Below are 15109 nucleotides of genomic sequence, written 5' to 3'. Positions count from 1 at the left end.
TGTTAAGCACGATTTTAAGTGCGTTTTTGTGTCAAACAAGGTTGTAATTAGTAAGAATGAAATATTTGTAGGAAAAGGTTACCTCACCGAGGGCCTTTTCAACCTAAATGTAATGGTTGTGGAAAATAATAATAATATTTCAGCTTCTTCTTACTTACTTGAGTCAAATGATTTATGGCATGTACGTTTGGGTCATGTCAATTATAAAACCTTGCGGAAAATAATTAACTTGGAAGTACTGCCCAAGTTTGAATGCGAAAAATCAAAATGTCAAACATGTGTGGAATCTAAGTATGTTAAACATCCTTATAAGTCAGTTGAAAGGAATTCAAATCCTTTAGACTTAATTCACACAGATATTTGTGACATGAAGTCAATACCATCTCGTGGTGGAAAGAAGTATTTCATAACTTTTATTGACGATGGTACTCGATATTGCTATGTTTACTTACTGAATAGTAAAGATGAAACAATAGACGCATTCAGGCAATACAAAAATGAAGTTGAAACGCAACTTAACAAGAAAGTAAAAATGATAAGAAGTGATAGGGGTGGTGAATATGAATCTCCTTTTGAAGAAATATGTTTAGAATATGGAATTATTCATCAAACAACAGCCCTTTACACGCCCCAATCTAATGGGATTGCGGAAAGAAAGAATCGCACATTAAAGGAGATGATGAATGCGTTGTTAATAAGTTCTGGTTTGCCACAGAACTTGTGGGGGAAGCCATTCTTACGGCTAATCGAATATTAAATCGAGTGCCCCATAGCAAAACACAATCCATTCCATATAAAAAATGGAAAGGAAGGAAGCCCAACTTGAATTACTTTAAAGTGTGGGGGTGTTTGGCAAAAGTGCAAGTTCCTAAACCCAAAAGGGTAAAGATAGGACCGAAAACCGTTGATTATGTTTTCATAGGATATGCGACAAATAGTAAAGCATATCGATTTCTGGTTCATAAATCAGAAAATCCCGACATTCATAATAATACGGTTATAGAATCAGATAATGCTGAGTTCTTTGAAAATATATATCCATATAAAAAGGAATGTGAGTCGTTTGGTGAAGGATCTAAATGACCTCGAGAAGAAACAAAAGAAAGTACATGTAACCAGGAGGATCCAAGACGTAGTAAACGTCAAAGAACGTCTACTTCATTTGGACCGGATTTTGTGACTTTCTTATTGGAGAATGAGCCTCAAACATTTAAAGAAGCTATGACTTCTTCGGAATCATTGTTTTGGAAAGAGGCAGTCAATAGTGAAATAGAATCCATATTGAACAACCATACATGGGAATTGGTTGATCTTCCTCCTGGAAATAAACCTTTGGGTTCTAAATGGATTTTTAAGAGAAAAATCAAAGATGATGGCACTATTGATAAATTCAAGGCAAGGCTCGTAGTCAAAGGGTATAGACAACGAGAAGGTCTAGACTACTTTGATACATACTCTCCAGTTACAAGAATTACGTCCATACGGATGTTAGTAGCATTAGCTGCAGTGTATGGTCTTGAAATTCATCAAATGGATGTTAAGACTGCCTTCTTAAATGGAGAGTTGGAGGAAGAAATTTACATGGAACAACCTGAAGGGTTTGTGGTTCCAGGTAAAGAAAAGAAGGTATGTAGACTTGTTAAGTCTCTTTACGGACTAAAACAAGCACCCAAACAATGGCATGCGAAATTTGACCAAACAATGTTGTCAAATGGTTTTAAGATAAATGAATGTGATAAATGTGTGTACATTAAAAATGTTCCAAATCACATAGTCATTGTTTGCCTATATGTGGATGATATGCTGATAATGAGTAATGACATTGCCAACATAAATGCTACTAAGCGTATGCTCAATAGCAAGTTTGATATGAAAGACTTGGGAGTTGCTGATTTAATTCTGGGAATTAAGATCCATAAGACTCCTCAAGGTCTGGCATTGTCACAATCTCATTATATTAAGACAGTACTTGAAAAATTCAAGCACTTGGGCTTTAAAGTTGCAAAGACTCCAATTGACGTGAATCTTGCATTAGCAAAGAACAAAGGCCAAAGCATATCACAATTGGATTATGCTCGTGTGTTGGGATGCTTAATGTATATCATGAATTGTACACGACCAGATATAGCTTGTGCTATAAGTAAACTGAGTCGATATACGAGCAATCCAGGCCAATCTCATTGGATGGCAATGAAACGAGTTTTGGGATATTTAGAACATACCCAGAACTTTGAATTGCACTACAGTAATTTCCCTGCGGTGATTGAGGGATACTGTGATACAAATTGGATCATCGGTTCAACTGATTCTAAGTCCACGAGTGGATATGTATTCACTATTGGTGGAGGAGCGGTATCTTGGAAGTCGTCCAAACAAACATGTATTGCCCGCTCTACAATGGAGGCTGAATTCATAGCCTTAGATAAAGCCGGTGAAGAAGCTGAATGGCTCCGGAATTTCTTGGAAGACATTCCATTTTGGCCCAAACCGTTGGCACCAATATGCATACATTGTGATAGTCAAGCGGCAATTGGAAGGGCTGGGAGCGTTATGTATAACGGTAAATCTCGTCATATACGACGAAGACATAAAACCGTTAGGCAATTACTCTCTAGAGGAATTATCATGATTGACTATGTAAAGTCAAGTGATAATGTGTCGGATCCACTTACAAAAGGCCTAACTAGAGAGGTAGTTGAGAAATCATCAAGGGGAATGGGGCTATGGCCGAGAACAAGTCATTGTGGCGGTAACTCTACCTAGAAGACTGGAGATCCCAAGATCTAGGTTCAAGGAGATCAAACAAAGTCATTAATGACGGTTCAACATTGTCAAATAAAATTTTAGTCTGTTCTCGTGATGAGACAATGTTCAGTACCAAGGATAAAGCATTAAGGTTTTTTAATGATTTCTAAATTTGATACGGGGTATATCAAATAGTGTATCTACAGGATGACACGTTTAGGAATCACCTATGTAAGTGTGAAGTGTTAGCCGCTTCAAGGAGAACTTTGTAAGGCCAGTTCTCTACGCACTTATGAAACCAGGCGGTGTTCATGGCTGAAACGAACACAACAATGAGAACCAAAGACGGTTAAGGGTTGATTGTGTGACTTATGGTTGTCTAGGTATACACCAAAGATCGACGGTTCAAAGATATCAAATCTACCGATTGACCGAGTATATCCGACATAAGTTTACTACGGAAAGTTCAAAGGGAAACCTACTTATCCAGATGCGATTAATCCTTACTTGTAAATCACACAGTTTTTTCATGCATACTTTCGTGATATAGCCATTCCCCATTCATGTGGGGGGTTGTTGAAGTTTTGTTTTTAAGATGAAATATTCTTAAAATGAGGGTGAATGGGAAATGGAGGGAAAATGAAATTTTGAGTAAAATTTTAAGTTTTCCCCTCTTGACAATGAGACATTGTCCCATATTGGAAGAGGAAGACATTTTTGGTGGGTATATATATAATTGCTCTTCTTGTAGCTCTTAAAGAGTTAAGAAGAAAGCAAGCCTCGCGCCGTCGTCGTCGTCGCTCGCTCGGCTCGGCTTCGGCTACGGCTACGGCTTCGGCTTCCGCTTTGGCTTTGGATTTGGATTTGGATTTGGTCAAATGATCGATTGATTGATTAATTTTTTGGACCAAATTTATTTGTTAATAGTAAATATTAATGTAAGATGATCCGTATTTGTAACGGATATTTTCCAATCCGTGTATTGACCATTTGGCAGCCGCCTAATGCTCTTCCCACCATGAAGTGCTTGCTCCACAAACATGAAGTGCTTGCTCCACAAACAAGCTAATGCTTGCTCCACCATAGAGGGTGGACGTTTGGTCTTCTTCAACACTGGCTGCTATATATATGTGCAGCAGATGTTGAAGAAAGACACTCAACACTCAACACACAACGCACAATTCGCTCAACAAATTGGCTATACATTGCACTCCTTCCTCTCAGCATTTCCATACGATTTTCTGAGTTTATACTCCTTCGTTCTGCATTGTTTTTAACTTCAAACAAAGCAACTGTAAGTGTGATTTGCTACCGAACTTTGTGTTCGCTGAAACACTGGGGTTTGAAGTACCGCTACACCAGTGTGTTATTCGTTCTATCCTGGGAGGAAATAATCCATTACCTTGGGTACTAGGAGGGGATTAAATTCCTTAAGGAAACACTGTGAATTCAGTGGGCTCGAATTTATTATTGTTTCATTACGTTAACTTATATTTTGCAGAATTATTATTTACAAATACAGCAATATTGACGGGAATAACACGCTGAAGTATCCTTATCCAAGTATTGTACCGTAGTTTCATCATGCAAGGCAAACAATAAAACAAGAAGGTTCAATCTCAAAGTTAATACCATTTCTCTTGGTTCCAACTCTGTCAAGTTGGATGAAGGTTTTTTTTTTAGCATTATAACAGTGATGAAAAGTTGGAGATGTAGTTGCAGCCAATATCGAACTAAATTGTAAAATGTAGGCATTTGAACACCATTCTTGTCCGGGATCCCACACTATAGTCATAGAGTTAGAATGGGCAGTTGAGCAAAACTTGCTAATAGATCCCAAAAAAATTAGTCCTTCTATGTTCTGTGAGGAACCTGTTAGAGCCATGAATATAGAACTTATTCCTGGCTCCCAAACACAAAGATCAGTCGCAGCAGGATTAAATGGAAACTGATTCTAAATACGTTGATCAGTGAAAATATTATCAATATGACAAGCTGATTTCCTATGGATTCCCTTGAAATCATCCATCACTATGTTTGAACAATCCTTGCACGGACTGTATACTTTCATCGGAAAAGCAAATTATGGTACACTCACCATGTTGTCCGCCCAGATTGGAAGAAAACCTTCATTATGTTCTACTCCTCCATTGAATTTTCCATGCACATCTTCAGGCATTATTTTATCATAAGGCATTGCACTTGTTGGAATGCCATCCTCATTCTCCATAAAGAATTTATCAAGATATAGATTCACAATAGTCTCAGACTCCATGAAAAATTCAGCAAGATACAGGTCATCCCAGGTCTCAATTTCAATGTGTTGTTCACCAATGCCACGAGCAAGAGAAGTTGCAGTAACATACTCTCTGACATATAACCATGAGCACTTTTATCAAACAGTTGGACTTTGCTGCTTGCAGGACCTGTAGCTTCTAATTTCTAAATCAGGCATGCCGATTGGAGCATCTGGTTGTGCGTCGACAAATATATTAGGGCAACAACTATGTAACATTGCATGGAACACCTTAGGTGACTGAATAACATCCAAATCAGCTACAAAGTGAGAGACATAAGCGTTTGCATCTGTGCTCTGACACGCTGTTGTAACAGAAGAATATTCTTCTGTTGCTCTGGCGAAAATTTCAGGAGACATTTTATCGAACACATGCTTGGCCTCTGAGTTACCAACTTTGAATGCAGATTCTAACTCATATAAGTTGAAATTATGGCACAAATCAGCTAAATGAGATACGTGAGCCTCAGACGAATTCAAAGTAGAGTGAATAATGTGGTTATGATACGCCAGGGATGAATCGGCCAGCCTCTTCTTCGAATCTATGACAGGTTGTTTCTGAAATCGCAAAAATATTTTCTCCTTGAAATGGTTCCAATTATAGAATTGTTTGTTGCGAAAGAGCCAATCGAACCAAGCAAGGACATCACCTTCAAGGTAAAAATATGGAAGTGGTAACCAGTCTTCCTCAGAGAAATCAAGGAATTTGAAGTAACGCTCCGCCCGATAAACCTAGCCCTCTAGGTTGCCATTGTTGAATTTATCTAGTATCACCGCTTCCATTGGAGTCCGAATCGATGAAAGCACCAATATAACAAACTAAGAGTAGACGACTCTCTTTCGATAGAACTGATCGATTATATTGAACATTAAACGGGAATTACAAAGCAAACACTAACTAGAGTAGGGAAGATTGCAACATAACTAAGAAGAAAGGGGATGAGAAAGACTGATACAGAATTGGGGATGTGAAGAAACCATAAATGCCTTTGCACATAATTCACGATAGCCTCTAAATATGATACCATGTGTTATTTAACGACAATACCAAGTGACCTCAGCCTGGATCCCAAATTAACCTTTGTGAAGGATTGGCCCAATTGCTTCTTCTCAACTCAAGATCTATTACTGTGACATACTTTGTGATATTCTTATTGGGCCGGGATTGATTCATAATAAGAGCCTGCTGATTTCTAAGGTAAAAAGTAACGCAATTACCTCTTCGTGTATAAATGTATCAAGTTAAATATCCTTCTTTTTATCCATTTAGATATTCAACTATACGCAGCCGCTCTGCAAGTAAAATGAAGCTGATTGACTGACATGCATGTAAGCGTTATCGAGGAAAATCTCTCCTTTCCTCTTCCTCTAAGGACATGGTTTTTCGAAATGTCCTGCTAGGAATGATTTCTCGACATGCTTCACCTACATATTACGGAGTATCATTTATTTTTCCTAGTGCTTTCATTCTCTGGTATGCTTCTGCTGACTGCGAACCACAAGGCACAAATAATGTAGTGCTTTTACATTTACATACAAATCCTACTGCATTACTACTTCAGTGGACATTAGGACTAACATATATACTGTTGCGGGGTATAGATTTTATTCGTATTGTAAGATATGAGGTTGTACACGAGGAAGTTCGAGAGAATTGCTTATCAAGTTGGTTTCTGGTAACTTTGTCAAAGAGTTTGCTTCCTGATTGGCCCACAGAATACTAATTTACTGCTGGACTTTCTCCTACAGTGATGGACGCTCATGGTCTTGAAGAGATAAAGCAAAGGATAGAGCAAAGTAAAGTTGTTGTTGTTACGTGTTTGGGGATAACTAGCCCATTGCTTTCAAACAAGAGATTTGATGTGTGTATCATGGATGAAGCCGGACAAACTACGTTGCCGGTACGTTTTTATAGTTTGTGTTGTAGTGCATTTGAACATTTTGGTCAATAGACGTCGTGAATGAGGTTAAACTTGTCAAAGTTGCTATTGTTGATTGCAACTGCTGTATATATCTCAATTAACAATCTTTTTATTTTTTTATAAGGTAAAGTTTTATTAATGAAGGTACCAAGATGGTACAATTACACCAAAACTGCCATAATACTTATCCACTACTCCTACAAATCAACTATTTCCTCTAAGAAATCTATGCATTGTTCTAGATTTTCAATAACACTCCTTTTACATCGAAAAACAAATTCAAAAGACATCTATTTTTAATCCTAGATACATGCTGTCTTATCCCTTCAAAGCAAACTCTCTTTCTCTCCACCCATATTGTCCATAAGACACATAGGGGGGTTGTTCTCCACACTGCCTGCTGACTTCTTGCCACTTGTTAATGTTGTCATGTCTCCAGCAGACTTTTTACATTTTGTGGCATAACCCATTTGATACCATACAAACCAAGGAATAGCTCTCAACACTGTCTTGCCACTTTGCAATGAATGGGGAGATGATTGACTGTTTCTAATTCTTCTTCACACATATAGCATCTATTAATTAAAATAGTTTCTCTCTTCTGTAGATTATCCTGACTTAAACAAGCTTCATTTGCTGTCATCCGCCCAAAACATGCTACTTTAACATGAGCTTTTGATTTCCATATTGCTTTCCATGGCCAATCAGATTCATACCTCCCTTGTTGCTTCTGTAAAAGAGTATAACCTCTACTAACTATGAATTTCCCATCATTACTTGCAGCCCAAATCATTGAATCTCTCCTATTACCCTCCAAACTGACACTGTCCAGCAATTGCATTAACTGAGCGAATTAATCTACTACCCAGTCATTAAGGCCCCTCCTCAAGATCAAATGCCAGCCATTACTGGTGGGATCTGCTCATCCAACAAGGATTACACAAGGTACTAAATGTTGATGCCAAAAAGCCTGATACCATGAAAGCTGAGGATTGGACTAACTTGGATGAAAGGGCTGCTAGTGCAATCAGGTTGCACTTATCAGATGATGTGGTAAATAACATCATTGATGAAGACATTGCACGTGGCATTTGGACAAGGTTGGAAAGCCTATACATGTCTAAAACACTAACAAATAAATTGTACCCGAAGAATTAATTATACGGCCTAAAAAGAGATTGCCCAAATCCAAGGAAGGGCAAAGGTGAAAGCACTGCCAGAAGAATAACGACAACACAACCGCCATGGCGCAAAACAATGATAATGTTATCCTCTTTATAAATGAGAAAGAGGAATGCATGCACTTGTTAAATCCAGAGTCGGAATGGGTGATTGATACAGCAGCATCTTACCATGCCACACCGGTAAGAGATTTTTTTTTATAGATATGTAGCAGGTGATTTCGGCACTATGAGAATAGGTAACACAAGTTACTCAAAGATTGCAGGGATTGGTGACATTTGTATCAAGATTTCAGCACTGTGATTTGCACATGTACCAAAGGAGCAGAGAACAAAGCTGGATGATAAATCTATTCCCTGCATATTCATCGGATATGGAGATGAAGAGTTCGGATACAGATTGTGGGATCCTGTAAAGAAGAAGGTCATCAGAAGCAGAAATGTAGTCTTCACAGAAAGTGAAGTTGGAACTGCTGATGATATGCCAACGAAGGCCAAGAATGGTATAATTCCTAACCTTGCTACTATTCCTTCTACTTCTAACAATCCCACAAGTGCAAAAAGTAGGACCGACGAGGTTGCGGAGCAAGGGGAGCAACCTGATGAGATTATTGAGCAGGAGGAGCAATTTGATGATAGTGTCGAGCAAGTGAAGCACCCCACCCGGGGAGAAGAATAACCTCAACCTCTGAGGAGATTAGAAAGGCCAAGTGTAGAGTCATGCAGGTACCCTTCTACAGAGTATGTCCTCATCAGTGATGAGGAGGAGCCAGAAAGTCTTAAAGAGGTGTTGTCCGATCCAAAAAAAACCAGTGGATGAAAGCCATGCAAGAAGAGATGGAATCTCTGCATAAAAATGGCATGTACAAGCCGGTTGAATTTTCAAAGGGTAAAAGATCACTCAAATATAAGTCGGTCTTTAAACTCAAAAAATATAGAAATGGCAAGCTGGTCAGATACAAAGCTCGATTGGTGGTTAAAGGCTTCGAACAGAAAAAAAGTATTGATTTTGATAAAATTTTCTCACTTGTTGTCAAAATGACCTCTATTCGAATAATTTTGAGCATAATATCTAGCCTGGATCTTTAGGTGAAGCAGTTGGATGTGAAAACTGCATTTCTTCATGGAGATTTGGAAGAGGAGATTTATATGGAGCAGCCAGAAGGATTTCCAGTAGCTAGAAAGAAACAAATGGTATGCAAATTGAATATGAGTCTTTGTGGATTGAAACAGGCACCAAGGCACTGTACATGAAGTTTGACTCATTCATGAAAAGTCAAACATACATAAAGACCTATTCTGATCCATGTGTATATTTCAAAAGATTTTATGATACTAACTTTATTATAATATTGTTGTATCTGGATGACATGTTGATTATAGGACAAGACAAGGAGCTGATTGCAAAAGTGAAGAGAGATTTATCCAAGTCATTGATATGAATGACTTGGGCCCAGCACAACAAATTCTTGGGATGAAGATAGTTCGAGAGCGGACAAGCAGAAAGTTGTGGCTATCTCAGGAGAAGTATATTGAACTCGTAGTGTAATGCTTTAACATGAAAAGTGCTAAGCCAGTTAGCACACCTCTTGCTAGTCACCTGAAGTTGAGCAAGAAGATGTGTCCTACAATAGCGGAGGAGAAAGGGAACATGGCAAGAGTTCCTTATTCTTCAGCAGTCGGAAGCTTGATGTATGCAATGGTATGCACTAGACCTGATATTGCTCATGCAATTGGTGTTGTTAGCAGATTCCTTGAAAATCCTGGAGAGGAACATTGAGAAGTAGTCAAGTGGATACTCAGATACCTAAGGGGTACTGGAGGAGATTGCTTGTGTTTTGGAGTATGTGATCCAATCTTGAAGGGCTACATAGATGCTGATATGGCGGGTGATTTTGATAATCGTAAATCTACTACATGATACCTTCTCACATTTTCAGGGGGAGCTATATCATGGCAGTCGAAGTTGCAGAAGTTTCTTGCACTCTCTACAACTGAAGCAGAGTATATTGCCGCTACTGAAGCTGGCAAAGAGATGGTTTGGCTGAAATGGTTCCTTTGAGAGCTCGGACTACATCAAAACGAGTATGTCATATATTGTGACAGTCAAAGTGCAATAGACATGAGCAAAAACACCATGTATTATGAAAAGATGAAGCATGTCAACGTGAGATATCACTAGATTCGAGAAAAAATAGAGGATGGATCTATACAAGTCAAAAAGATCCATACAAGTGAGATTCCTTCGGATATGCTGACCAAGGTGGTACCAAGAGACAAGTTCGAGCTATGCAAAGAACTTGTCGGCATGCACTCAAACTAGAAGGCAGTGTTACCTCCTCTAGATGAATGAGACTGGAGAGGGAGATTGATGGGGTCCATCTCATTCAAAAGCCAAAGTAATAGGCATGTGCCTAAGGAAAATACTTGGCTGGGAATTTCTTTGGTTTGGCAGACAACATTGTTGAATTGTTAACATTGAAGAAAAAGAAGTGTGTGCAAATTATCAAATATAGTAGGCTTCGGAGAGTGAGGCTTCAACTATAAAAGGAGAGCGTCGGCTCTAATTTCTATACACCAACAAAGAAAGAAAGAAAGAGTGAGGCTTACAGACAGGGTATAAGAAAATAGTCTGTAAGAAAAATAGAGAGTGAGCGATACTGTAGTGAGGTGAGAATATCAAAAGAGTGTTATTTCTTTTGAGTGTTATAGTGGTCTTTGAAATATTTTATTCAAACCTACAAAGTGTAAAATTTCTTGCTATAGTAATATCAGTTGTTTCTCTCGGGGCCGTATTTTTTCCCTTATTCAAAAGAGTTTTCCACGTAAAAATCTTGGTGTCGTTGTCACTCTTTTATTCTTGTTAATTACCGTATCTCGGTGCTACGTTATTATTCCACTTTTATTATCATGAATATTATTTCTGCGGGGAATTTATTCCCAACAATTACTTGAGTAAACGCCTGCTACCTTCCCATTCTTGTCAGAGGAACAGCGATATAAAACTGGAAATTTTGATTTGAGACTTTCATTCCCCATTCATACATCAGTCCGGAATTGGATATTTTTACCATTCCCCAGCTTCAACTTTACAAACTGACTACACTCATTCCATAGACTACTGATAGTGCTCCAAAGTCCCCCTTTGGAAAAGGATTGGAGTGCACGAGGAGTCCAAAAATCCTTCCTGCCATATTTGACATCTATAAGGTGTTTCCATAACCTATTGCTTTCATCATTATATCTCCAAAGCCACTTAAATAATAGGCTTTTGTTGTGCAGCCTTAAATTCCTTACCCCCAAAACAATCTCTTTTGCTTTTCCGTTTCTATGTTCTTAGAGCTAGTTATTTTTATGAACTACATTTGTCACCAGATGACAAGTCCTTACTTGAAAAACAAATGACAATATTAGATCTACAATCCAGGTATCATTGGGACCATTGACATTTGCATCAAAATTAGTTCTAGTTGGGGATCATTATCAATTACCACCACTCGTCCAGGTAATCTTTGATTCTCTCTGCGTTGAGCTCCAATGCTTGTTACTTGTGATACCAAAACTTCGAACTGTTTCCATATTAGAGTGCAGAGGCTAGAGAAAATGGAATGGCAGTAAGCCTGTTCTGCAGACTCTCAGAAGCTCACCCCCAAGCAATTTGTGCTTTGCAAAGCCAGGTATCTTCAAATTTCAATAAGATGTTTCTTTCCACCTCTGAAGTTCGTTTGGGTTAATATAGTTGCCACTACTATGCTACAACTTGCAGTACCGCATGTGTGCAGCCATAATGGCATTATCAAATGCCTTGATATATGGTAACAGATTGCGATGTGGTTCTTAGGTAGAAAGGACTAAGAGATCGGTACTTTCCCTAATTGTTCTAATGTAATCTACTCTTTGCAGGGTAGGGATAAAGATTGCATTCTGCTATCCTTTGTAAGGTCAAGTGAAAATCCAAGAAACTATGTTTCTTCATTGCTTGGAGACTGGCACAGGATTAACGTGGCTCTTACACGTGCTAAGGTTTAGATACTGTTCCTCGAGATATTTTGACTGAAAATTTTGCTCTATTTGAAACTTTGTTAAGTTCCTCAGATTATATGGAATAATGTACTTCTCTTTTGATTGAACAGAAGAAGTTGATAATGGTAGGTTCATGCATTACACTATCAAACGTGCCTCTGCTAAAACTTCTCATAGAAAAGGTGGAAGAGCAAGGTGGCATTTTGAGCGTCTCCAAGAAGGATATTGCTCATAAAGCCGGAATTGAAGAGATGCTCCAACCTGAGATGATGGTGAAGATCCCCCCCCCCCCACCACAAACCCAAAACCCCCCAATTTTGCTATATTGTAAATTATTGCAAAATCCAGTCCTCTTAGGGTTTGCATTTTTGTATTCTAATGAAAATGTAAATATTAATGCTCTGCGAGATCAAGACCCAGCCATTCACTCTTGGGTAAATAATAGTAAAATTTCCTGGGTGAAATGAAATTGTTCAAGGTTAAACTTCATTCCACGAATGTCTGTATATAATGTATCAGATTGCCATTTCAATGCTGGTAAATTGCTAGAAGGTTTTTACATTGGGGCACCTCTCATCAGTAATCCAATTGGCAGACATTGGTCAATATTGCCAATTTTAATTTGCACCTTCAATTTCGCTGCATTATGTTGTCACAATCTAACGAGCATTTGTGTTCGCAAAATAAATAAAGGACTAACCATAAAAGCAATCTCTTTATTGCATTTAGCCATAAAATCTACTCTAGTTAACAGACAAAACTTCGTATAGTATAATCAACAAACAAGGAAATAAAAGAAAATGAACTGGAAAAAGAAACAAAAAGAAAACAAAGTTTTTAACCAAGTATCCTACCTAAAGCTCTCACACATAAAATGTTGGACATGGCTTTATCAATGTAACGACCCAACCGGTCATTTTGTGTCACGACCCAAAATCTATTAAAGTCGTGATGGCGCCGGATACCGCTGTCAGGCAAGCCAAAAATAAATACTTAATTTTGTTTTCATTTTTAATATTTCTGAAATCATATTTCCTTCATTTAAATAATAAAAGATGAAATTTATTAAGTAAATAATAGTATTTTTAACAATTCCAATACAGGACGACCCATAATCACCCCAAAATCCGGTGTCACAAGTGCATGAGCATCACTAGGAAAGTAAAATAAAATACAACACCTGTCCAGAATACAAATTAGACAAGAAAATACTTAAGTAACTCTGAAGGAGACTCTGCTGGCTGCAGATCGTAGATGGAAATGCAGCTCACCTAAGTCTTCGCATTAACCACACCTCTGCGCTCACAAGGTTGCTAGACATATATGTACATGCACAAAAATATGCAGCAAGTGTAGTATGAGTACGTAAATCAACGTGTACCCAGTAAGTATCCTGCCTAACCTCGAAGAAGTAGTGACGAGGGGTCGACTTCAACACTTACTAAGGGCCAACAATATAATAATATGAAGTTTCAATTAAGCATGATATACAACAATAAGACTCAAAATAAGAAATAACTGAACATGTCTTCACCGCTTAAATCACTTCCTTTCTTTAAAACATATGATCACACATACAATAAATTTATATCAATTATGAAAGGAACTTCCAGTTCTATTATCACACACGAATACCACCGAGGACGTTCGGCCTGTTCCAACATAAATATAAACTGTTCACTGCCGAGGGTCGAACGGTGCGAACCATAAATGCATCTATTACCCCGCTCGCGAATCATCCATGCGATGCGATCAAATATAAATTTATCAATAAATCATAACCTTTTTCTTAATTACCCCGCTCGCGAATCATCCATGCGACTCGGTCAATTATAAATTTAAGGGATTACCCCGCTCGCGAATCATACTTGCGACGCGGTTACACATAAATTTCTTAAGTTATTATAGTATTCTTCCACTCTTTTCAAAATACGAAATTCCAATGAAAACTTTTAAGATCCCAATTCTTCTTCAATTTCAACTCCTTTCAAAAACATTTAATAAGTAAACTCAATCTCGCTCCTTCTCAAGGCAAACAATAAACATAAATCAATAACAATATCAACAAGGCATGGTGTGAACCTAAAACTACCCAAATATAGGCATAGCTAGTAGCTACGTACGGACTCTCGTCACATCGTGCGTACGTAACTCCCACAAATAGAAGCACATAATAGTTTAGTTTACCTATGGGTTTAATTCCCTCTTACGAGATTAGAAAGGAGACTTACCTCGCTCCGAAGTTCTATAGCCGGCTCCCAAGCCTTTCCAACAATTCAAACCGATGCCAAACGCTCCAAACTAGTCAATAAATGTGCAAACCCATAAAAATATACTCTAACACTCACAACAATTCAATTGAAACAATTTCTCAACTCCGTTTGAAAAGTTGATAAAAATCACCCCACGTGCCCGGATTCCAAAAATGTTCGAAGATAAACGTTACCCATAACACCACGAACTCTATTATATCATTTATTTCAAATTCCATGTCCAATTTCGTGGTAAAAATCCAAAAATATAAATTTTTAGATTTTTCTTTAAAATCCCAAATTTGTACAAATTTTCAAGTCTAAATCCATATATAATCCATGTGTTTAACTTGCAATAGGTGAGAATCACTTACCTTGACATAGATGATGAAAATATCCACTTTAAGCTCTCCAAAAATCGCCCAATCAAGTGAAAAATGAGAGAAGAAGAGCCAAATCTCGCTCTTTAAAACAATCTGCCCAACGACCTCTTGCACCTGCGGTCCCTCGACCGCTTTTGCGATTCCGCAAGTGCGGACACATTACCGTTTCTGCGGTCCTCCTTCATACCCCTCAACTCCGCATCTGCGGCCCCCATCAGTTTCTGCGCCTTCGCTCTTACGGTTCCACGTGCGCAGGTGCGGTCCCGCTTCTGCGGAATTCGGCCGCATCTACGGTCCCAACCTTCCC

The 15109-nt window shown here is 38.3% G+C and overlaps 1 protein-coding gene across 1 annotated transcript; it reads left to right on the top strand.

Annotated features, from left to right (window-relative positions):
• Positions 1 to 6225: 6225 nt before the first annotated feature.
• Positions 6226 to 11985, top strand: LOC104101056 (DNA replication ATP-dependent helicase/nuclease JHS1-like). Its single transcript, XM_009608456.4, has 5 exons — positions 6226 to 6706; positions 6791 to 6942; positions 11572 to 11649; positions 11729 to 11821; positions 11911 to 11985. Exons 1-5 carry the CDS (start codon positions 6418 to 6420, stop codon positions 11983 to 11985), a joined length of 687 nt encoding a protein of 228 aa, XP_009606751.1. The 5' UTR covers positions 6226 to 6417.
• The last annotated feature ends 3124 nt before the right edge of the window (positions 11986 to 15109 follow it).

The sequence above is a fragment of the Nicotiana tomentosiformis genome, chromosome 2, assembly GCF_000390325.3.
Source record: "Nicotiana tomentosiformis chromosome 2, ASM39032v3, whole genome shotgun sequence".
Taxonomy (NCBI): Eukaryota; Viridiplantae; Streptophyta; class Magnoliopsida; order Solanales; family Solanaceae; genus Nicotiana; species Nicotiana tomentosiformis.
The sequence above is the reverse complement of the archived record's forward strand: the minus strand, read 5'-3'. Positions and strand labels throughout refer to the sequence as shown.